General features: G+C 39.1%; 1 protein-coding gene across 3 annotated transcripts in view; it reads left to right on the top strand.

The window, feature by feature from the left end:
* Positions 1-25,803, top strand: part of LOC136862883 (KICSTOR complex protein kaptin) — a 174,569-nt gene that overhangs the window by 27,591 nt on the left and 121,175 nt on the right. For all 3 annotated transcript variants that reach the window (XM_067139155.2, XM_067139154.2, XM_067139156.1), the window contains exon 3: positions 21,953-22,129. In XM_067139155.2, coding sequence (XP_066995256.1) covers positions 21,953-22,129 — 177 coding nt within the window. The remainder of the gene's footprint in view (positions 1-21,952; positions 22,130-25,803) is intronic.

Here is a 25,803-nt window from a genome sequence, read left to right as displayed (position 1 = left end):
TAGCTGAACTCGTTTCTTAAGACTCTGTTATAGTCGTCAAATGCAGTGATATAAGGAGGTAAGTGGTTTGTTATATTTTCTCATGTGCGTTATGTTAATTGAGTACTGTCAATAGAATGTCCATGTGACATGTTCCACTATCTGTCTGTAATCTGTTGGTTACGGAGTTATCCTGTCATAGAACGTGTTTTGATGGACGAGCTGCTGCTACTAGTGTCCGTGCATAAATAAGTTTACTTTAAGAAAGGAGTGTCGCCCTGATCAGGCTATCCAAATATTAATACAGGGTCCTTAAATGAGGAAGATGTTGCTAGTTATTCAAGAAAACCTTCAGAAATATCCCCCAGCATTAAACTATAAGGTGATCACTAATTTATCATCCACTGATTCGGTTATCACCCATGACACTTCGACAAGCAAGTTAAACCTACGTAATTTACTTTACATCCCTTAACATAAACGTATAAGTGCCCAAAGGAATAACCTGCTGAATGAAATAAAACCCATAATTATCACGCAAGAAGCCTCCATGGCTCAGACGGCAGCGCATCGGTCTCTCACTGCTGGATACCGTGGTTCAAATCCCAGTCCCTCCATGTGAGATTTGTGCTGGACAAAGCGGAGGCGGGACAGGTTTTTCTCTGGGTACTCCGGTTTTCCCTGTCATCTTTCATTCCAGCAACACTCTCCATTATCATTTCATCGCATTTATCAGTCATTAATAATCACCTCGGGAGTGGTGACCCCATTGTAATAACAGCTTATATGATAAAATTCTTCCGGGCTGTTATGCCGTGGTCCACTCCTCTCGCTTCTCCCAGACGTTTCGACTACTGCTGTGGTAGTCATCTTCTGTGGCGTCGTGTAGATACGCTCTCCTGTATCTCGCTGGCAACTGCATAACAGCCCGGAAGAATTTTATTATATTGACACCGGCCGTGAAAGCCTTCATACTTTAATAACAGCTTATATGGTTCATTCATTACATCCCTGACCCAGTCAAAGACTGGACAACCAGGTTGTAGGTTTTAATTATCACGCAAACATTAAAAAAAAATCTGCTTACTGTTTTTCCCCCTCATTTCATATACATAAATGGTAAGCTGCTCTCAGCTCCATATACATTTAACCTGATTTACATGGATTAAAAAGTGCTGCTCCTTAATACTCATATTAGTTAAAAGGGTACTCATCGTTGTATGGCAGTTCGAACCTCCACGTGTCTATCATTGGGGTTTTAGTTCTCAATCTCAACAGTCCTGGGTCCTGTAGAAAGCTGGCCCATGGCTACCATTGTCTTCACCATCCTGATGTGGCGGTCCTGGGTTCCCTGTTGCATACAGTCACAGTCACTAACATTTTTGGTACAGTGACTCCTTAAACGCCATGCCCCATTTAATAACCGATATAATGTCACACCTGCACTTCCAAAAGTCGATAAAACAATGTACTTTTATTGCTTGCAGCTTTGCGTAGTTTAGTAACGCTCATCTCCCTGTGCCCTTTTCAAAGTTTAAACATACACAAAGAAACATGGTTCACACTGCATCACATGCCGTCAGCCTTGGATCTGTGAACGAACTGATCTCGAGTTGAACATGACCCTAGCTTAAATAAGCAAAGGCCTGCCATGGCCTGAAAAGCACTGTCAATCCTGGCTTGACATATCCCCAGTGATATCAGTGAGGTAATGCATCCTACAAATGGTTAGCATATCCCAGTAAATTTTAATTGTTATCCGTAAACAAATCAATTGTGCAATTTGCTGCAATCCTACTCATATCCTTTCTCCACTCAAGATAGCCGTGGGATTCCCCGGATACCCACCTGGCTGACAAATGCTGGAGTGGAAACTTCTTTGCACACATGTGTTTCCTGCTGTATAGTTTATGTAAATCAAAGATACTTAATACAATTCTCTTGGTAAAATTTATCTACGAATTACATTGTTGCATTGTGTTACATTTGTTTCTTTAATTAATGTCTAGATCCTTGAGTGAATTACCTTTTTATGTTAAAATTGAAGTTAGCAGACCTGCAAATCTCAACTTGGGATGTTGGTTCCCTCCAGTAATCGCTCCTGCGGTGAAGTCACGTGGTCTGTGTTCAACTCCAAACTAGCTCTATCCCTTTCTTCAAGGTGTCTACTGACACTGAAAATACTAGAATACTGGAATTATACTGGAGTTTAATATAGGTACTCCTCTATGAACCATGTGACCTTGCTACCGTGGGGAGGCTTGCGTGTCCCAATGACGCAGATAGCCGAACCGCAGGTGCAACCATATCGGATGGGTATCTGTTGAGAGACCAGACTAACGAATGGTTCATCGAAAGGGAGGTAGCAGCCTTTCAGAAGTTGCAAGGGCGGCAGTCTAGGTGATTGACTGATATGGCCTTGTAATAATACTCAACATGGCTTAGCTGTGTTGATACTGCTACACGGCTGAAAGCAACGGGAAACTACAGCCGTAACTAACTCCCGAGGACATGCAGCTCTCTTTGTATGAATGATGTACTGATGATGGCTTCCTCCCGGGTGAAATATTCCGGAGGTAAACTAGTCCCCCTTTCGGATCTCCGGGTGGGGACTACACGAGAGGGGGCGATCATCAGGAAGATGGATACTGACATTCTGCGAGTCAGAGCGTGGAATGTTAGAAGTTTGAATCGTTGTGGCGGGTTAGAGAATCTGAAAAGGGAGATGGATAGACTAAAGTTAGATGTAGTTGGTATAAGTGAAGTACGTTGGCAGGAAGAGCAGGATTTTTGGTCAGGCGACTACCAAATTATCAACACGAAATCAAACAGGGGAAATGCAGGAGTTGGTTGAATAATGAATAAGAAAATAGGGCAGCGGGTAAGCTACTACGACCAGCATAGTGAAAGAATTATTTTCGTTAAGATTGACACCAAACCAATGCCCACCACAATAGTGCAGGTCTATATGCCTACTAGTTCAGCGGATGATGAGGAAATCGAAAGAATATATGAAGAGATAGAAGATTTAATACAATATGTAAAAGGTGACAAGAATCTAATTGTGATGGGAGACTGGGATGCAGTGGTAGGCCAAGGAAGAGAAGGTAATACAGTAGGAGAATTCGGATTGGGACAAAGGAACGAAAGAGGAACTCGTCTGGTTGAATTCTGCACTGATCATAATTTAGTCCTTGCCAGTACTTGGTTCAAACACCACAAACGACGGCTGTATACGTGGACGAGACCTGGAGGCACTGGAAGGTATCAAATAGACTTCATTATGATTAGGCAGAGATTCAGAAATCAGGTGTTGGATTGCAAAACTTTCCCAGGAGCAGACGTGGACGCTGACCACAACTTGTTGGTCATGAAATGCCATCTGAAGTTGAAGAAATTGAAGAAAGGAAAGAATGCAAAAAGATGGGATCTAGACAAGTTGAAAGAAAAGAGTGTGAGGGATTGTTTTAAGCAACGTGTGGCACAAGGGCTAAATGAAAAGGCTGAAGGAAACACAATAGAGGAGGAGTGGATAGTCATGAAAAATGAAGTCAGTATTGCTGCTGAAGAGATGTTAGGAAGGAAGCAAAGATCAACTAAGAATCAGTGGATAACTCAGGAGATACTAGACCTGATTGATGAACGACGAAAATACAAGAATGCTAGAAATGAATAGGGCAGAAAAGAATACAGGCGATTAAAGAATCAAGTGGATAGAAAGTGAAAGGTAGCTAAGGAAGAATGGGGGAAGGAGAAGTGCAAGGATGTCGAAGGTCGTATGGTCCTGGGAAAGGTAGATACTGCATACAGGAAAATCAAGGAAACCTTTGGAGAAAGGAAATCTAGGTGTATCAATATTAAGAGCTCAGATGGAAAGCCACTTCTAGGGAAAGAAGACAAAGCAGAAAGATGGCAGGAACATATCCAACAGTTGTATCAAGGTAAAGAAGTAGATAATTTGGTTCTGGAACAAGAAGAGGCTGTTGATGCTGATGAAATGGAAAACCCAATTTTGAGGTCAGAGTTTGACAGAGCTGTGAGAGACCTAAATAGGAACAAGGCACCTGGAATTGATGATATTCCTTCTGAATTACTGACTGCCTTAGGAGAAAGCAGCATGGCAAGGTTATTCCATTTAGTGTGTAAGATGTATGAGACAGGAAAAGTCCCATCCGATTTTCGGCAGAATGTTGTTATACCTATTCCCAAGAAAGCCGGTGCTGCCAGGTGTGAAAACTACCACACCATTACTTTAGTATCTCATGCCTGCAAAATTTTAACACGTATTATTTACAGAAGAATGGAAAAACAAGTTGAAACTGAGTTAGGAGACGATCAATTTGGCTTCAGAAGAAATGTAGGAACACGTGAAGCAATCCTGACTTTACGCCTGATCTTAGAGGATCAAATCAAAAAGGACAAGCCCACGTACATGGCATTCGTAGATCTAGAAAAGGCATTCGATAATGTTGATTGGACCAAGCTATTTACGATTCTGAAGGTGATTGGGATCAGATACCGAGAACAAAGAATTATCTACAATCTGTATAAAAATCAGTCTGCAGTGATAAGAATCGAGGGCTTTGAAAAAGAAGCAGCAATCCAGAAAGGAGTGAGGCAAGGCTGCAGTTTGTCCCCCCTCCTCTTCAGTGTTTACACAGAACAGGCAGTAAAGGAAATCAAAGAGGAATTTGGAAAGGGAATCACAATCCAAGGAGAGGAAATCAAAACCTTGAGATTTGCTGATGATATTATTTTATCTGATACTGCAGAAGATCTCGAAAAATAGGAACAAGGCACCTGGAATTGATGATATTCCTTCTGTCTTGGGTAAGGAGTACAAGATGAAAATAAGTAAGTCCAAGACAAAAGTAATGGAATGCAGTCGAACGAAGGCAGGTGATGCAGGAAATATTAGATTAGGAAATGAAGTCTTGAAGGAAGTAGATGAATATTGTTATTTGGGTAGTAAAATAACTAATGATGGCAGAAGTAAGGAGGACATAAAATGCAGACTAGTACAAGCAAGGAAGAGCTTTCTTAAGAAAAGAAATTTGCTCACTTCAAACATTGATATAGGAATTAGAAAGATGTTTTGAAGATTTTCGTGTGGAGTGTGGCATTGTATGGAATTGAAACATGGACGATAACTAGCTCAGAAAGAAAAAGAGTAGAAGCTTTAGAAATGTGGTGTTACAGAAGAATGCTGAAGGTGAGATGGATAGATCGAATCATGAATGAAGCGATACTGAATCGAATTGGTGAGAGGAGATCGATTTGGCTAAATTTGACAATAAGAAGAGATAGAATGATAGGAAACATCTTAAGACACCCAGAACTTGTGCAGTTGGTTTTTGAAGGAAGTGTAGGTGGTAAGAACAGTAGGGGTAGACCAAGGTTTGAATATGACAAGCAGATTAGAGCAGATGTAGGATGCAGTAGTTACGCAGAAATGAAAAGGTTAGCACATGATAGGGTGGCATGGAGGGCTGCATCAAACCAGTCTATGGACTGATGACTCAAACACACACACACTGGAAATATACCGGAATTTTGAACCATGTACTGGCAAAATTATAAAATATACCGGAACAAATATTATCATTCATTTATAATCTACCCCGGATATTTGCACTCCAGAAGTCCAGGTAAGTTAATAAGAACAATTTTTTAGGTTGGCATTATAACTTAAAGTGATTTTATTGAAAAGTAATACTGATGTAGTACAGTAGTAACAGTACAGTTACTAGAATAATAACTTGTGATTTTCTCTAATAACCCGGCATCGGGAAGTGACGCCCTCATCGCCCAGCATCTCTCTTGGTGTTGTAGACAGTCAGTAACTTCCCCTTTTCACTAATACTGTTTTCATTTTCTGTTCCCTTTTCCTTCCTTCATTCTTGAAGTATAATAACAATGGATGCATTAGGCCTATACAGTATTATATGCTATACTTTAAGTAGCCTATATTATGTATATAATATGATGCATCCATTGTTATTTATTTACTTACTACCGAGCTCGATAGCTGCAGTCGCTTAAGTGCGATCATTATCCGGTATTTGGGATATAGTGGGTTCAAACCCCATTGTTGGCAGTCCTGAAGACGGTTTTCCGTGGTTTCCAGTTTTCACACAGAGCAAATGCTGGGGTTGTACCTTAATTTTTTTTTTTTTTTGCTATGGGCTTTACGTCGCACCGACACAGATAGGTCTTATGGCGACGATGGGATAGGAAAGGCCTGGGAGTTGGAAGGAATCGGCCGTGGCCTTAATTAAGGTACAGCCCCAGCATTTGCCTGGTGTGAAAATGGGAAACCACGGAAAACCATTTTCAGGGCTGCCGATAGTGGGATTTGAACCTACTATCTCCCGGATGCAAGCTCACAGCCACGCGCCTCTACGCGCACGGCCAACTCGCCCGGTGTGTACCTTAATTAAGGCCACGGCTGTTTCCTTCCCACTCCTAGCCCCTTCCTGTCCCGTCGTCGCCATAGGATCTATCTGTGTCGGTGCGACGTCAGGTAACTTATAAAAAAACTTACTTACATTGGCGTTGCACTTATTTTTCAGAGACAATGAGTAAAATAAGAGGAAAGACTTCTTTCAAAGATGACTGGTTGGACAGAACATTAAATTAAGATTGGAATTGGCTTCAGAGAGAGGAAAGTGATAACTATGAAGGGTATTGTTCTTTGTGTAGGACTAGTTTTGATATTAGCAACATGGGGGTGTCTTCAGTTCAATCTCATGCCAAAGGCAAAAGGCACCCATCGAAAGAGTAAATGCTTCTAGTTCCAGCAAAAAACTGTTTCACATGATACCTGCCAAGGAAGCAACTACAGGCTCTGTTCATGTGAATGCTGCTCCATCAACTACAAACTCTGTTCCAGTGAAAGCTGAAATTTGTGAAGTGCTAACTTCAATTGTTAATGATAAGCATACTTTTGTTGTTCCTAGAAGCACTCTTAACAATTTTATCATCAAGGATGAAGCTACGAAGGTTGATCAACAAAGACTGAGACTGATTTTTTCTTGTAGCTTCCGTGATAGTTTCCTATCTGTAACATAAATATTTGAAAAGAGCGGGTTTTTATATACAGTATAATGTCCATAGGCTGCAGTACTCTCGTGTCGGTAGGTTGGTAGTAATGCTCTATTGTGTAGACGCTACGTACATTTCGCATACCAGACAATGGAGGTGACGCGAGAGGAGCAGTACAGCGCAATCAAATTCTGTTTTCATTTAAACCATACAAGAAACTTACGAAAAGCTGAAGCAAGCATACGGTGAAGATGCACTACCTCGTGCAACTGTGTTTAGGTAGTTCAAGGACTGTGTTAAGCAAGGTGGGCTTGGTGTTTCGGCTTCTACTGTGACTGAAGTCAACATCGACACAGCTGCTGTGATTGTCTGTGAGGATTGGCGGATAACATTATGTAACCTCAGTGAAGTGTTGAGAATTTAATTTGGCAGTGTCTTTATGATTATGCATGATCATCTCCATATGACCCGAGTTTGTGCCCGTTGGGTGCCATGTCTGTTGACTCCCGAACAAATGGCTGTGCGAATGGAGACAAGCTGTGAGGTGCTGCATCTCTTGCTGATGGAGGGGATGCATTTTTGAAGTGATGAGCCATGGCTGCATCATTATGATCCTGAAGGAAAACAAGCCAGCACAGTGTGGAAATCGCCAGGTTCTCCAACACCAGAAAAAGGCAAAAGTTGTTCCATCTGCAAGGAAAATGATGGTGATCACATTTTGTGACTGTAATGGAATGATTTACCAGTAATGTCAAAAACATATCAGATGCAAGGCTTTTCAGGCGTTTGCTCTATTAACCAGCGTTTCGTCTTAGGTCTGACACTAGACTCATCAGAGTGGGATGTGTCAGACCCTACCCACTGACGCTGGGGTGTATGCAGGTGAACTTATCAGAAGCCCTTATAAGAGGCACAGTCTGATAACTGCATACGGGAGATAAATCTCCACAATGGAATTATTGCCCGCCTAGCAATTCCGAATGGAAAATTCTAAATTCCCATGGAGGGGATAAGATATTTTTTCACCAATAGAGCATGTCAAAAATGTCAAAAACATATCAGATGCAAGGCTTTTCAGGCGTTTGCTCTATTAACCAGCGTTTCATCTTAGGTCTGACGCTAGACTCATCAGAGTGGGATGTGTCAGACCCTACCCACTGACGCTGGGGTGTATTTAGGTGAAATCAGAAGCCCTTATCCCTTTCAGACCATGTACGCACAGTTGTGCGGGTTCGTATTTTATTTATGTCTGAGCTTATTTGAAGTTTCCTTGGCGCTAGACCGGACTGCAGTGCTTGTGCGGGACACGTAGCATGTACTTCAGCTGTTTTTATTTAGTACTTGACCATCAGGGGGCAGGAAGAAGAGTTTAAAAATACAGTTCATTAGCAAGATGGCGGGAAGCAGTAATGCCTAAAGTAGGTATTTATTTATTGCATTCATATTAATCTAGAAGCTTTACTGAATATCAGAATATAATCAATGAAGTGTGTAGAATGTGTAGCAAACGTAAATTGTGAACTTACAACATCGTACGTAATATCATGAGGTTTTGAATGTTGATACACACATATGTGCGGGCTAGGTTTCCTTACAGGCAATGCATGCAGGAGTGCTGGGTGCTGTCACAAAAAGGACTGTGAAAGAAAACCTCATACTCTACATGAGAAATGTAATGTATAAGATTTTAATTGTTTAAAATCTTTCCACACTGTAAAATAGAACATTTGATCATGTACATGTGCATATTCACATGTACTGAGTTGAATTTTTATTTTTTTATTTTTTGCAAGTAGTGAATGAAGTCCTGACACGCACAATTGTGTGGGTTCTGTTTTTCAGCCGATAGTTCTTATTTTGTAAAATAAACTGTAAAAACATGTATTTGAGTGCATTTTACTAAGTTGTTGACGTTTTGACACCTCCAGATTTCTTTCAGGTCTGACGACAAGCTGCTGCTGCCAAAAGGGCAGTAATAGCAAACCTCCTCCTCAATGTAGAAAATGTAACGTTTACTTGTGTTTGAACGAAGATTTAATTGTTTTAAATTATTCCCCAGTGTAAAATAGAACATTTGATCATGTACATATGTATATTCACATGCATTGAGGTAATTTTTCTGTTTTGTAAGTAGTGAAGTAAGTGCTTTTTTTTCAGATGTCAATTTTCATTTTGTAGAATAAACTAAAAATATATGTATTTAAGAGCATTTTTGTGACTTTTTGACGTACAAACAAAAATTCACACCGCCAGTTTTCTTTCAGGTCTGAAAGGGTTATAAGAGGCACAGTCTGATACTGCATACGGGAGAGTCCCCCCCACACTACTGTTACAGCAGCATACTACATATCAGTATTGGATACACTGAGGAAGTACATTGCAAAGAAACTACCAGAGCTTTCTCAGACCGGGTGGTGACTTCATGACAATGCACGGCCTCATGTCGCAAATCAAGTCATGCAGTTTCTGGCTCGATTCAACATTACCTGTATACCGCATCCACCTTATAGCCCTGATCTTATACCCTGTGATTTATTATTTTATTCCCATCGCTAAAGGCAAAGCTTAGGGGCATTTGATTCGAGACCTCTGAAGCACTGCTCAAGAAAAGTGAGGCAGTTCTCAAAGACCTGACAAAGAATGGTCTGGAGCATGTGTTCAAGGACTGGCAGAGACTCTATAAAAAGTGCATTGAAGTAGGAGGGGACTACTTTGAAAAAGATCATGTAAACATTGAAATGGAGTAATAAACATCTGTGAAAAAAATTCAGTCAGTCTTTGTTAATCAGCCCTCGTATTACTGCAGAAATATTGTGGGCTATTACTCAAGTTGGGACCCATTCTTCTGCTAGAAGTTTTGGCATTTATAGTGATCTTTTTAAAATCTTGTTTCCTGACAGCAAAATTGCAAAGAAATTCAAGTTACATATGTACTGGGTCCATATTTCCAAAAAGAATTGACAGACTTGGTTAAAGAATGTCCTTGGTTTTGTATTTCTTTTGATGAAAATCCACAGCCTGTTTCCAGTCATCCGACCTGGTCAGGAATGGAATGAACGAAGCTCCCATCTAGCGGTGAGGATAGGAATTGTGCCAGCTGCCGAAGCCTGTCACACTCCTCTGGAGAAGTTATTAATGAATGACATATGAAATGAAATGATAGTAGAGAGTGTTGCTGGAATGAAAGATAACAGGGAAAACCGGAGTACCCGGAGAAAAACTTGTCCCACCACCGCTTTGTCCAGCACAAATCTCACATGGAGTGACCGGGATTTGAATGACAGGACCCAGCGGTGAGAGGCCGGTGTGCTGCCACCTGAACTACGGAAGCTACCTGTATTTCTTTTGACGAAAGTTTAAATTTTGTCGCTCAGAAGAGTCAAATGGATATGGCTGTTAGATTTTGGGATGGAAACTTAGTTCAAACAAAATATCTTACATCCGCATCTTTAGGTCATGCTACTGCTGAGACCTTCTGATGACGTTTTTGCAAAACTTGAAAAACACTGGTTTGGATACAAGAAAGATACTGCGAGAGTTTTTGAAAGATCTAAAAAGTACTTAGGTGATTCACCTTCAGATCCAGAGCTGTTGGATTTTGGTATCTGCTCTTTGCATACTATTCATGGTGCATATAAAAAGGCACACAACAACACTGAATGGAACATTCAGAGATTTTTGCGCTCTCTATATTACTTCTTAAAGGACTTTCCAAGTAGACGTGCAGATTACAAATGCATAACAGGATCACATCTCTTTCCTCTCAAGTTCTGCTCTATCAGATGAGTTGAAAACCCAAAAGTTATTGAAAGAGCTGTGAAAATGCTGCCACATATTAAGAAGTATGTTGATGCTTTTGAGGAAAACCTCCTGCATCAGAAAACTTTCGAATTATAAAAAGTTTTATAGGAAATGATCTGCTCCCAGCACAGTTGGGATTCATGCGTTCCGTTTCCTTTGAACTGGAACAGTATCTCTCAAAGTATCGGAGAAATGATCTTCTTTTGCCTTTTATGTTCTCTGATCTGAGTACTATGCTTGAACACCTGCTGGAAGAAGTGTAAAGAACCAGATTTTAGAGTCAGCAAATACTAGTAAGAAACTTCTCTCAATCGATTTGAAGAAAACGGAAAACCTCAAGCCCTTCCATGCTGTTGACATTGGATTTGCAGCCTCAGCAGCTTTGAAAGGTAAGGGAATAAAAGATGTGAAAGTCCTTAAGTTCTATGGAGACTGCAGAAAATTTCTTGTTGATATTTATATGAAGATTTTTTCAAAAGCCCTCTTGCTTTCAAGATTGTTAGAGGTGCCAGCTGCTTCAATCCTGCAATTACGACCAATTCGTCTATTAGAACCTGCAGGTAACTGCTGTATTAGAAGTTCTTGTTGAGACAAAACAGTTATCTCCTAAGGAAGCTGATATTGCAAAACGAGTCTACTTAGATTTCTCATCAAAGGAAGAAGTAGTGAAGTATCTCAAGAAGTTTGATCTCAAAACCGATCGATTGGATCGATTTTCTCAGTACCGCCTATTTTCAACACACTGTTTCAAAAGAACTGATCCACTTCACACAAAAAATGCTTGTTTTGTTTCATAGCAACATTACTCTAGAAAGAGGTTTCTCAATGAACAAAGAATGCCTAGTAGAGAATCATCATGAAAATAGCTTGATTGCACAGCATATGATGCTGTAGCTGTAGCTGGTGGAGTATTAGCTCACAGTGTTTCGAAGAAAATGATCCCTGCAGCCAAAAATGCATCAACATCTCTCTCTCTCTCTCTCTCATTAAATACATATGATGATTCACAAATTTGTTATAAATTGTATAAACTATATAGCGTAGCACACAACTTTTTGTACATTACATATATTATAAAGCATAAAATCTACGGTATATAGAGTAACATATTTTATGTTTTTTCTGTGATGCATGTAAAAGAGATTGATTTAATATATATGTGTCTTTCTTGTGACTTATTATCTAGAACAAGTTTTTATTTAGAATAAGCCTGGTACAGAATCTCACCGGGTGAGTTGGTCGTATGGTTAGGAGCACACAGCTGTGAGCTTGCATCCGGGAGATAGTGGGTTCGAACCGCACTGTTGGCAACCCTGAAGATGGTTTTCTGTGGTTTCCCATTTTCACACCAGGCAAATGCTGGGCCTGTACCTTAATTAAGGTCACGGCCGCTTCCTTCCCTTTCCTAGGCCTTTCCTATCCCATCGTCGCCATAAGACCTATCTGTGTTGGTGCGACGTAACACAAATAGTAAAAAAAAAAGGCGCAGAATCTATTCAAGGACGGTTTACTTCCACAGTGTGTGTTATGTGATACTCCTCCTTTGGCTGTGTTTATTGGATGTGTTAATGAATTGATTCAAACAGCCAAAAAGTGCATTGTCACTTATAAACAGTGAGTTAGGTAAGACTTTTCAGGTATATTTTGCGAATGTGTGTAATACAGCATTGTAAATTTAAAACAAACAGTTATATAGTAGGAAGCTATACATATGATTTTTTTTTTCATTTATTTAAAGCTGGCAGTTTATCAACTTTTTGTCTTGTAATTATTTTAATAGTCTTACAAACAATTTTGTATTCATTGAGATTGTAATTTTTTTCCAAAGCAAGAGTTGTATAAATTTTCTAATTAAAGAGATTTAAAAGCAATGGATGGAGTAGAGGGCTGTGAGGGGAGAGTAGGGAGGTTCTCTAAAAAATGTTTGTATTAACCCTTAATTAGTCACTCACGGAGATTTCCTCCAGGCCGATTACATTTTGCACGGTACTGGACTTCCCAGTTGAACTGTGGGTCTCCCCATCCCTATACCTTTCTCCTTGTTCATTTGGACTCGTCTTGTCAGTATTTCGACACGATTGTGCATCCTGTGTGCGAGTGTGGGTGGGATCATTGTTTTGCCGAGTGACATCACCTGGACGTTTTCTCCGTATGCGATTAAGTAAATTAACTTATATTTTAGTGCTTAATTTTTTTATTTTGGAGGTCAATGACCTTGTTGTTTTGTTCTTCTAAACTTATTTTAGAAAAATATGATTTCATATGATGTGATCGTCATAGGAAATGGCAAATCTCACGAATTTAATATCATAAGGTCATTTGACATAGTTAATGTCTACAGTATTCTGCTTTTAGATCAAACAAACTGTGTAAAAATAACCTACAAATACTTAAAAGGATTTCTTTTAATTATACCGAAGAATACTGCAAACGAACATGCCAAAACAACATTTCAAAGGACGAAAATGACGCACATTTTTAACCCCGGAAGTTACCTCCGTGCGCGACTAGTAACATTATAATTTTCGCATGACTAGACAAGGGTTAAAAAATGAAGGCTAACTGAATTTACTAAAAACAAAATATGCATGTGTTGGCAAAAAATTACAAACCTGAAATCATCAAGTGTGTAATTCTTCCTAAAAATTAAAAAAAAAAATCATAGCATTAGGTACTGGAATGTTGTTGATAGTTATACTGAATATACTGGAAATATACTGGAATTTTGAAAATGGAACTCTGTAGACAACCTATACTCGTAAACTCATGCTGGCTCACACTTTCACGAGTGGAAATTTTCTTGCGTCCTTCTTTGTCTCCAGCGTAGCGCTACGCACAGAGACATGATGTTAAAATACATATGCCGCTGGGTCACTGGTTTGTACCTCTGGATGGGTACAGTAATAACAGTGCCATGTTTCAAACCGAACTCTTCTGAATCTCACGTGCAAGGCACAGATGGCAGCAGAGTGAAATCACGCATAGGTAGAGCTCCTAAAAACTGTGTATTTTAAGTGTGTACAGCAGAAAATTACACGTTAACTCCTAACTGTATCAAAACCAGGTGGGTTTTGACGCTTGAAGGAAGTGTAAATATTGAAAAGTGATAAGTTATTAACGTGATATCTGTAAAAGAAGTGAAGGAGCTACCTCCTAGTCGCCATGGCCTTGTGCGCGGAATGTAAGAAGGAGGTAGGCAAGGGAGCCAAAGTACAGTGCGAAACGTGTAAAAACTGGTACCATGTGAAGTGCTTCAGTGTCGATGGAAGGAGTGATGAATTGTGTAGACATTGTAACAAAGAAACATCTCCATCAATTGCTCATGTTATCGAACTTATGAACTAGTTTTGGGAAGAAATGAAAGAGATGAAAAAGGTATAGGATCAGAGGGGGAGAGACCAAGGCAGTTCATTAGAACTGTGTCACACTAAACTTGAGGATAACGCCAGCCTTCTGAAGAAACAGCATGATGATGTAGCTAAGTGTTTGGCCAAGATCGAACTTTTAACGCAGATATTCAATCTGCGTGCCAAAGTGAAGGCTCTGGAGAACCGTGTTGTAGAGGGAGAACAATATTCCAGAAGGAACACCGTTGAAATACAGGGTGTTCCTGAGTGCTCGAATGAAAATGTACTAGAAACTGTACAGCAGATTGGAAGAGCTCTGGATGTGGAAATTAAGGATGAGATGGTTGACGCATGCTACCGCCTTCCTAAACAACCCAGCCAAGAATATAGAGCGATAGTGGTGAAATTCGTACGGCGCTTCGACAAGGAGAAACTCATTGAACGTCACCGGGTGAAGGGGGAACCTTTCTACGAATCATATTGGACTACCTGGAGACTCTATTGTGTATGTGAATGAAAGCCTGGTTCCGGAGAAGAGGAAGCTTCTAGCTACTACCCGTCAAGAGGAGGGAGAAACAGTACGCTTTCTTATGGGTAAGAAATTGAACTATTAAAATGCAGAAAAGTCAGGGTTCACCAGTAGTGATTATTAATTATACCAATGACCCTGAAAAACTGTAGAAGGTGAGCTAGAATGGATAAATATTTACTTGTCAGAATGCGCAAGGAGTGAGAACCAAATTAGACTCGTTTAATGAAAGTTTGTTATCTAATAATGTAGATATTTGTATGTTAGGTGCAACCTGGCTTGATGATAGTATATATGACAGTGAGGTCTGTAGCACTGGATACCAAGTGTACAGACAAGACAAGAGGTAGCAACAGGAGAGGGGGTGGAGTGCTCATAGCAGTGAAGGAAAGAGTTAAGGTCCTCAAGGCCGAAGGCTTTGCACGTAGGGCAGATGCCTTGTGTTAAAATTAGAACTACAGGGAAACAGTTGTTTTGTTTGTACTGTCTACATCGTTTCCTCCCTGTATCTAATCTTGAGTCATATCAGGAAATGCTAGAGTGGCTAGAATCCCATTATGAAATTTACAGTAATAATGTGATCATAGCAGGCGACTTCATCATTCCCACGATAACAAGTACAGACCTCAATCCCTATGATGGTAACAGTCAGTGTCAGATGATAAAAAAATTTATGAACCTTTTGATAACACTGTGCAAAATTTTAATAGGAAAACCCTTGACTTAATTCTTACCAATTATACGCAATTAGAAGTTTCCAGGGACACATTCCCTCTCTTGCCAGAAGATAAGCACCACCCTTCATTATAATTAAATTTACCACTAAAAAGTGCTATAGAGAATTTCAGGCTAAAAATTGAAACAAGGCTTAATTTTAGGAAAGCTGAATTTGAGAAGCTATTCATGGAATTAAGGGACACTGACTGGAATGAGCTATACAGTAGCATGGAAATAAATTGGGCAGTAAATACTTTTAACAGTCAACTATACATAGTATTGCAGAGAAACATTCCAGTGTCTAATTCACAGAGGCTTAATAAATACCCCTCCTGGTTCACAAGAGAAATTATTAGAGACTTAAAACAGGAAGATTCCCATAGAAAACCTAAGGGCATTTCCCAATGTAGTGATATGAAATTTAAACAACTCAGAAGCAAAATTAAGGCAGATATTAAAGTAGCTTTTAGGAAATATGTAACGACCGTCAAAGACACCATTGCACATGATTCTAAAAAAATTTGGTCTTTTGTAAAAAGTAGAAAACATAAGTTAGAAACTTGTAATAATATGTGGTACAATAATGAGGAGTTAAAGAATGGTGAATCAGATGTGGATGGGTTTGCTAGGTATTTCAGATCGGTCTACTCTCAACACGCTGCTCACTGAGCTCGATAGCTGCAGTCGCTTAAGTGCGGCCAGTATGCAGTATTCGGGAGATAGTAGGTTCGAACCCGACTGTCGGCAGCCCTGAAAATGGTTTTCCGTGGTTTCCCATTTTCACACCAGGAAAATGCTGGGGCTGTACCTTAATTAATGCCACGGCTGCTTCCTTCCCATCCTAGCCCTTCCCTGTCCCATCGTCGCCATAAGACCTATCTGTGTCGGTGTGACGTAAAGCAACTAGCAAAAAAAAACATCCTGCTCTGTACGATATTCCCACAGATAATACTTAGTGACTCAGAAACTTTACACATCGATGAAATAACAGTGGAAGACATTGACAGAGCACTGAGAAATTTAAAGCCGAAGACATCTGCAGGTCTGGATCAGATACCTCCATATATCGTAAAGGAATGTGCAGAAATTCTTAGGAAGCCATTATATTTTCTTTATAATCTTGCTCTTAAAACACAAACTTTTCCTGATGTTTTTTGAAAAAGTCTCGGGTTTGCCCCATACTAAAATCAGGTGATCAGCTGTTAATTAAAAACTATCGACCAGTGTGTATCCTATCAGCTTTTGCAAAAGTTTTTGAGTTTATTCTTCATGATAAGGTTATTTTATACATTGGACCACTAATATCTGACCAGCAACATGGGTTTGTATCTAGGAGATCGACATTTACAAATCTGGTCAATCTGTGTCAGGATATATCGAAACAATTAGATAATGTGGGGCAAATGGACGTTGTTTTTACAGATTTTGAAAATACATTTGACAGCATGGATCATGATATATTGTTAAATAAACTGAGTAGATTTTTATTCTCGTGAGATATGCTCAAATTTTTTAGTACTTATCTATCTAATAGATAACAATATGTTCAATACCTTGGAAATTGTTCTATTGAATATAATGTACATTCGGGAATCGTTCAGGGTTCGAACCTGGGCCCAATTATGTTCGTGATTTTCATAAATGATTTACCTAAACATAAACAATTCCAATGGTCTCCTTTATGCAGATGACTTCAAAATATTCAGACCGATTAGCTCAACACAAGTCAGCTTCTTACTACAAAATTTTTTTGCTAGGGGATTTACGTCGCACCGACACAGATAGGTCTTATGGTGACGATGGGATAGGAAAGGCCTAGGAGTTGGAAGGAAGCGGCCGTGGCCTTAATTAAGGTACAGCCCCAGCATTTGCCTGGTGTGAAAATGGGAAACCACGGAAAACCATCTTCAGGGCTGCCGATAGTGGGATTCGAACCTACTATCTCCCGGAATTACTACAAAAAGACCTTGATGATATTCTAATGTGGTGCCATATGAACAAATTAAAATTTAACTTCTCGAAATGTGTAACAATGTAATTCACCCGAAAAAAGAATAAAATTCTATTTCCATACAAGCTGGGTTCAAACGCCCTGCAGGAAGTTGACCAAATCAGTGACCTTGGCGTCCGGCTTGACAAGGCTCTTACTTTCACTGCTCATGTAAACTAGGTGACAGGAGAGGCCTACCGGGCATTGGGATTTATTATACGGAGCACTAAACTGTTCAGGAAGACGAATTCATTCATAGCACTCTATAATGCCTTTGTACGAGCAAAACTGGAATATGCTAGCATTGTATGGAATCCACGGTTCGATAAATATATTAAGTTAATCGAAAGAGTGCAAAAACGTTTTGTAAGATTCCTTCATCACCAAACACATGGCTTGTATCCATTAATGGTGCCATACAAAAATTTACTAACCGGTGTCGGAATGACCAGTCTTGAAAATCAGAGAAAAATAATTGATGCAAAGTACCTGCATAAATTATGAAACAATAAAATAGATAATATGAATTTACTGTCTCTATTGAATTTTCGCGTACCTCGCTTGCACTTTAGGACTGAAAGAGCTCTGACGATCGTCTACAACCATTCCCCACTCTATAGGTTATGTAACAACTATAATGAAGCTGCTAGCATAGACAATAACTTGGACTTCCACATGTCAATATCCAAATTCATAAAACGTTTTTCAGCTACACTGCCACGACACTAAGCAATAAAATCACGTTGAAAGCTGTCAAAAAAGTTATAGGTACTGAATAATTTAGTCATTAAGAAGTTTATTTTTATTTATTAAAATCTAAGACTTGTATCAATGTAATTTAATTCATAATTTAGTTATAAAGAATTGTATTTTTAGTTGTCGAGATCTAACACTTGTGTCAATATAATGTAATAAGTAATTTAAAGATGTTTAGGTTTTCTGTAATTGGGGTCTACTACCATGTTGTAAACCGGCTATTAAATAAATAAATAAATAAATAAATAAATAAATAAATAAATAAATAAATAAAAAAATAAATAACCAAGAATTTGACCTTAATTGATGTATAATGCAAGAAACAATTCAGAAAAGTCCTATGGCACATATGGTCCAGTAAATGGCCTGCAGGTAGTGGGGTGTCACATGGTCAGTGTTACAGCTTCCTCAGCCATATTGCTTAGCTCTCTTGACTGGGTCCACTGCCCCTTTTATTAGACAGTCTCTGAATGTACTCATGAGACTGATCAAAGGCCAATCCAGCCATCATCTAGGATAGTCCTCCACAAACATTTTATGTCATGCCCAGTTCCTTCCTTCCTTCCTTCCTTCCTTCCTTCCTTCCTTCCTTCCTTCCTTCCTTCCTTCCTTCCTTCCTTCCTTCCTTACTTCCTTCCTTCCTTCCTTCTTTCCTTCCTTCCTTCCTTCAAGGTCATTGAGTTTATGCCAGTAGCTAGCCAGTTGCTTCAATACACTGCAGAATTCTTAAATTCCTTGGAATTAAGTGCTTTGCCTTCACATATTCTTCTCTAACAGATTGGAGACGTGGTTATGCTCCTTAGAAATATGAACGTTTCTCATGGGCTACCAAATGGAATATTTGGATAAAATAAGCTGAGATAAAGCTGGACAGAGAGCTCTAATCCCTTGAGGTAATTGAACACCATCGAATAAAACACTTCCATTTTTTCTTTAGAAGTGTCAATTTCTGATTCTCTTGGTATTTTGTATCACGGTCAATAAAGCTCAAGGTAAAGCCTCTATTTACCTCATCCGGTTTTCAGCCTTTCGATGCCCGTAAAGTTGCAGTACTGCCAAAGAGTAATTGTACGAGGAATGTCATGTATAAAGAAAACCTTCACTAAATATTTACCCCAATGACTGTCATGTTTTGATCGGTTTCAGCTAGTTATTGTGATTTTTGTTACCTACTTATTTGGAGGTTAGGAAATCAGAATTCAGCTTATACTAATGAGCCAAGAAGTATTTGAACCTTGTAGTTTAATTAACTGTCATTAACCAACAGAAAGGAAGACAATGTTTCAATTCTCTTTTTCTTGCCTTCTAGGCAGATTTTGGTCATATCAGCTACATTTAAATCAAATCAAAATCTCTTTATTTGCAAATGAGGTGTCTACCTCGGTGGCAAATGGTACACTAAAATACATTATTGTCAAGCACTAATATTAAATTAACAAGAGAAGAAAAGTTTCCTATAATACAATATTATACAATTTACACTAACAATGTTTTCTATTAAACACACAGCTCATCCTTAATAAATTTATATTGTTTACAAAATTCTACTTGTAATATCTCCTGTACTACTTACAAATATAGTCAACTGATATACAGTATGTGGAATTACTTCAAATGATACTATACAACTGGTATAAGATTAATATTTACATTGCATTTATTTATTTACTATTTTTTTTTTTTTTACCCGTTCTGGATCCTAAGTAGCATAACGACCTGCTGTGTCTTAACCAGAGCCCCTTTTGCCACCACTTTTCAGAGTTCACAGCTACCGTAGCGGTCCCAGGGCCCTCGAAGTCCCCACTGCACTTCACCCCTACAGGCAGTCTCCTACTTTGGCTGTCCAAACTCCTTAGACCAGGCGATGGAATTAATTTATTCACACACATTTTTAAAATTTATTTACAATAACCTGCACTGGTCGAATGCCCTCTAACACTTCATTTATTTTCTCTGTTGCTGTTTATTCTCTTCTTGAATATCTGTACAGATTTTGAAAAAGGATCAAACACTACCCCTGGTAAACTGTTCCACTCCTTCACACCCTTCCCAATGAATGAAAATTTACCCCAATCGCTTCTGCTAAAATTCCTTCTAATTTTATATTTGTGGTCAGTCCTGCCGATATAATTATTTTCCAACTGAAGCCTCTCACGGATATCTCCCCATGCTTCTTCTCCTGTGTAGGCTCTATATAATCCTATAAGTCTAGTTTTCTCCCTTCTCTTACTTAAAGTTTCCCACCCAAGTTCCTTTAACATTTCTGATACACTACTCTTTCTCCTGAAATCCCCTGTTACAAATCTTGCTGCTTTCCTCTGCACACTATCTATTTCTTTTATTAGGTATTCTTGGTGAGGATCCCAAACACTGTTTGCATGTTCCAATAATGGACGAACCATACTCAAGTAACTTTTTTCTTTTAATTCTTTGTTGCATCCTTTAAGTAGCCTCATTATGACATGTAACGATTTGTATGCTTTCCCAACAATGTCATCAATATGACCCTTCCAGTGCAAATTACTTTCAAATCTCACACCTAAGTATTTGCACTTGCCATCTTTTGGGATAACTACCTCATCCAAAGTATATTCAAATTCAGTTTTAAAGCTCCTGTTTGTAAAAGTTGTAACAGTTGATTTGCCTCCATTAACCTTCATATTATTTTTTTCAACCCATTGTTGGATACTTTCAAGGTCCCTTTGTAATTCTGAACAATCCTCAATGTTGTTTATTTCCCTATAAACAATTATGTCATCTGCATACAATCTTATTTTTGATGTTATATTGTTCCCTAAATCATTTGCGTATATTAAGAAAAGTAACGGACCGATTATACTACCCTGTGCAATTCCCTTCCAAACTTTCTCTTCCTGAGATACATTATTTCCTACTTTGACTTTCTGAACCCTTGAATTTAGAAATGTTTTTATCCAACGTGTAACCCTTACGTCCAATCTTATTCCCTCCAATTTCTTTAATAATATTCCATGTTCCACTCTATCAAAGGCTTTGTAAAGATCTATGGCTATGCAATCTAACTGACCTCCTGAATCCAACTGATTGATATGTCCTGCTGAAATCCCACCAGTTGTGCCTCACAAGAAAATTTCTTTCTAAATCCATACTGGTTCCTCATGAACCAATTTTTATCATCACATATCCCTCTGATGTACTTCGATATTAAACTCTCCAGTATTTTACAAACTATACTGGTCAGGCTGGGAGATACTGGGAGATATTCTGCTCTCCAGATTGAGTTATTGCCAGAATGTATATTACTTTTCTGTTTGAGTATATTCATTTTATTGAATGAAAGGATTAATTACTGTAATATTGCCATTCTGTCACGCCAACAGCATGCCATGATTTTGTATTTCTTATAAATTACTCCAAGGGAAGGTGAGACAGGACCGACATATTGCCATGACTTCTCAGTAGAAGCTCAGGAATATTGTGTTCTGTGACCTGAGGTGGTTAATTTTTGTCAACTCATTTTTGTTTAAGAACATCCCGTAAAGAGAAAATGTCTTCTTATTCTAATCATCTTAATTTGGGGGAAATTTCTACCTTTGAGAGATTGCCTTGGGGCACTGATTGGCTCAAGTATCTTACATCACTACACCATCTCCATCTGTCGCTCAGAGTTGCACATCTCCCATTAATGATTAGGTTAAGCAGAATATCTCAGTCTACTTTATCATTACTGTATTTCAAGGTTTGTTTTAATTTTTTTCTATTTTTGTATTATATATTTTATTGTCTTATCTGTAATGTTTTATGTTGCAGTCAAGAAGTGATCAAAATGTAGAAACATACCTGAATATTTACTCAGAGTGGGAACCAAACTCTGAGTTTAATCTCGAGAGTGTAGCTCAAAATTGTCTGATGTTAGAATTAAATTTCATTCCATACCACTTGTACCATACCTCATTGCCAGCGGATGGAGGGAATGATACGAGAGAGGTACGTAATGTTCAAGCTCTCTAATGGTATGGCTTAATAAATTTTCACACTTTATTAGAAGTTAAACATCTGCTTACAAGTATCGGAACATAACAGATGTATAGTCGCTCAATGAAAAAATAGAAAGAAGTTTATAATATTTTATCAGATTTAATTTTAATTATTGTCAATATATAATTCACCTCCTATGTGGATACCCATAACAAACATTATAAGTTCAGTTGTTTCTGAGAAAAGACTACTTGTGGGGGCAACTTGTACAATAATACCATGCGCTCATTCTTTCTTTTTTTTGAGTGACTGTTTGTAACAAACTGTATGCATGATGGAAATTATGATAGGCAGCAATATGTAAAGCAGGATTTTATAAAACTTAATAGGTGTGTAGTTGTCTTCTTTTGCAACCATTTATTTTTCAGTTATTTTTTTGCTCTCTGATCTATATTTCTTCACTTCTCTGTGTTTCATATTATGACTTAATTTTATCCTCATACATAGTGTTCACTTGTGTGGATTGATGCTTTTACAAAGCCTGTAGTAACAGGATGTCCATGTAAGCATTGAATCCTTATGGAAGAATTAAATGGTTATGTCAGTCAGTAGATGGCAGACGTGTTACTTCTCAGCACATTTCCTTTCTTTCTGAGCTCTCTAGAAATGCCAAAGAGACAGAAGTAAATGGGTTTTGGTTGTTTTGTTAAACTTGTTCTATTATCATTCTAAGAAAGGTGTGCTTTTAACATTATGTGCTTAAAATTTATTAATTTAGTTGAACACTTCTGTTTGTATACACAACAGGAAAAAATTCCCATTGGTACATACATACATAGCAGTGGCATAGCGTGAAATAAAAAATTGGGAATGCGATAGTTTTAAACACACTAGTACTAGAAATAAAATGTGGAGGTGGACACCCATGCATTTTTGGAATGGTGGTCCTATAAATTTAAGTTTAAAGGTAGACAGTGAAATCAACAAATAACAATGTTATTATAATGTTTATATTTAAAACATTGTAACACTTACTTAAAGTGTGTTGTACACCAAATTTGTCCATTGGTTCTTCTATATTGCAAACGTGTCAACCTGTGAGAAATAGGGCTAATAATGGTCCACCTGTCAATGCAATTGATTATACAGTTAGTACTGTATATACTGCTTACTAATTTAATTCATACTACCATCGTACACATTTTGAGAAATAGATCTGTTCTCTTCTTCAGCGATAATAATATGTCAAAATCGCTAAAGAGATACTTAAGTGTATAACACATAAAAGCTGTTGAGATTGTAATGTGTTTTATTAATGTAGACATTTTAATGATTCAGAGACCTCCTTTTCTTTGCATACTGCCATCTTGCATGCATGTCTTGACTGAATTACTTGCAGTGCAATAATTCACATTATTGGATCGTTTTCTCGTGCGGGATGTCGATTATTCCAGAACAAGCTCGCTTTCTCCACAGCATGCACTAACCTTGAATTGGCTTGGTGTGTCACGTGGTCTACTCACTCGCCACATGACTTGACAAAAGAAATAAAACATCAATTTGTTAACATTGATACTTTCATGGTCTGTACTTGTAGACATAATATAGGCTTTTGGGCTTATTCCATGACAAGAAAACAAACTCTTTACGTTTCACAGAGAACTTTGCTCTGCGTCTTCAGAAGAAAATCTTCATCTTGAACAGCCAAAATTTTCTTCTGAAGATGCGGAGCAAAGTTCTCTGTGAAACATAAAGAGTTTCACCTTATTTTTTTGACAAAGCGTAAGTCTACAAAACCATCAACTTGTTTCGGGTGAACCAGTATCTGCTGGCACAATAAGTAAGTAAACTCGTGTCCTCATACCGAGGTAGTGCAGCTCTTTTTCAGGCACACCCCCACTGGAGGTGAGCTGCATGCTGGCACAATGACAGTCAATGTTATCTTAACAAACAGATGTCACCAAATAGTATGCCAGGTGTAAATAAATGTAGCTGTTAGAGAAAATAGACAAGCACACACATATACGAGGGCAAATCAAAAAGTAAGTTATACTACCTCGCGCGAGATCACGCTGTGTGTCGTGACCGTGGCCAATGTGGAGCAACTGCTGACATGTCCGATAGGAAGGTTGGTGTGGTATCCTGTCGTATTGTGTGTGCAGAGCAGGCTAGGCTCAATGGTGCGTCAACTGGATGTTCACTCCATATTGAAGGTGCCTGCAACAATCAGATTTCTATGGGCTAAACAGTTCAATTGCATGGACACTGCTGTAGATGGTGAGTATGCAATTTCTCATGTAGATATTGTAAAGTGGTGTAAGCAATTTGACGACGGACGCAAGGATCTCACGGACGAATATCACGACGGTAGGCCCACAACGTCCAGTACTGTTGCAAATGTTGACCATGTAGATGGGATCATTAGAGAGAATCGGCGCTTAACACTGCAGGAAACTGCCAGCATGGCAGTGTGTTCTCCATTGTTCACCAGCATCTTGGATTTCGTAAACTGTGTCAAGGATGGGTCCCACGTCTGCTCACCGATGTTCACAAGGGACAACGTTTCCAATCATTAGTGGCACTTTTGCAGTGGTATTCTGTGGACGGCAACAAGTTTCAGTGGCGAATCATCACAGGGGATGAAACGTGCATCCATCACTTCACCCCTGAAACAAAGAGAACATCAATGAAATGAAATGGCGTATGGCTTTTAGTGCCGGGAGTGTCCGAAGACAAGTTCGGCTCGCCAGGTGCAGGTCTTTCTATTCGACACCCGTAGGTGACCTGCACGTCGTGATGAGGATGAAATGATGATGAAGACAGCACATACACCCAGCCCCCGTGCCATTGGAATTAACCAATTAAGGTTAAAATCCCCGACCCGGCCGGGAATCGAACCCGGGACCCTCTGAACCGAAGGCCAGTATGCTGACCGTTCAGCCAACGAGTCGGACAGAACATCAATGGAATGCGTGCACACCACATCACCACCACGAAAGGAGGATCTCGGTCGATGATGATTCCGAAATGATGAGGTGTTGAAAGCAGCTGTCTCCAGGTGGTTACATAGTGCTGGAGGTGATGTCTATGCATCCGGAATCGAAAAGTTGGTTGACCATTCTGAGAAATGTTTACAGAATCTTGGGGACTATGTGGAAAAGTGAACTTACTTTTTGATTCGTCCTCATATCACTAATTTGATGGGGAAAGTATATATGTATTTATGCCATTATTTCTTTAGTCCTTGTGCATTGCATTGCGTGAAACAACATTTGTTCCTTCTTTAACTTGTCTACATGCCATCTTTTTGTTGTTTCCTTTTATTCAATTTCTTGATCTGAGCTCATGTCTGTTTCCGGTAAGGTCTTGTAATTTAACACCTAGTTTCTAAATCTCTACCAGGCGAGTTGTTTCCGGTAATGTCTTGTAATTTAACACCTAGTTTCTAAATCTCTACCAGGCGAGTTGGCCGTGTGGTTAGGGGCGTGCAGCTGTGAGCTTTTATCCGGGATATAGTGGGTTCAAACCCCACCGTCGACATCCCTGAAGATGGTTTTCCGTGGTCTCCAATTTCACACCAGGCGAATGCTGGGGCTGTATCTTAATTAAGGCCATGGCCGCTTCCTTCCCACTGCTAGCCCTTTCCTACCCCGTCGTCGCTATAAGATCTCTCTGTGTTGGTG

Source organism: Anabrus simplex, chromosome 2 (genome assembly GCF_040414725.1).
Source record: "Anabrus simplex isolate iqAnaSimp1 chromosome 2, ASM4041472v1, whole genome shotgun sequence".
Lineage (NCBI taxonomy): Eukaryota > Metazoa > Arthropoda > Insecta > Orthoptera > Tettigoniidae > Anabrus > Anabrus simplex.
The sequence above is the reverse complement of the archived record's forward strand: the minus strand, read 5'-3'. Positions and strand labels throughout refer to the sequence as shown.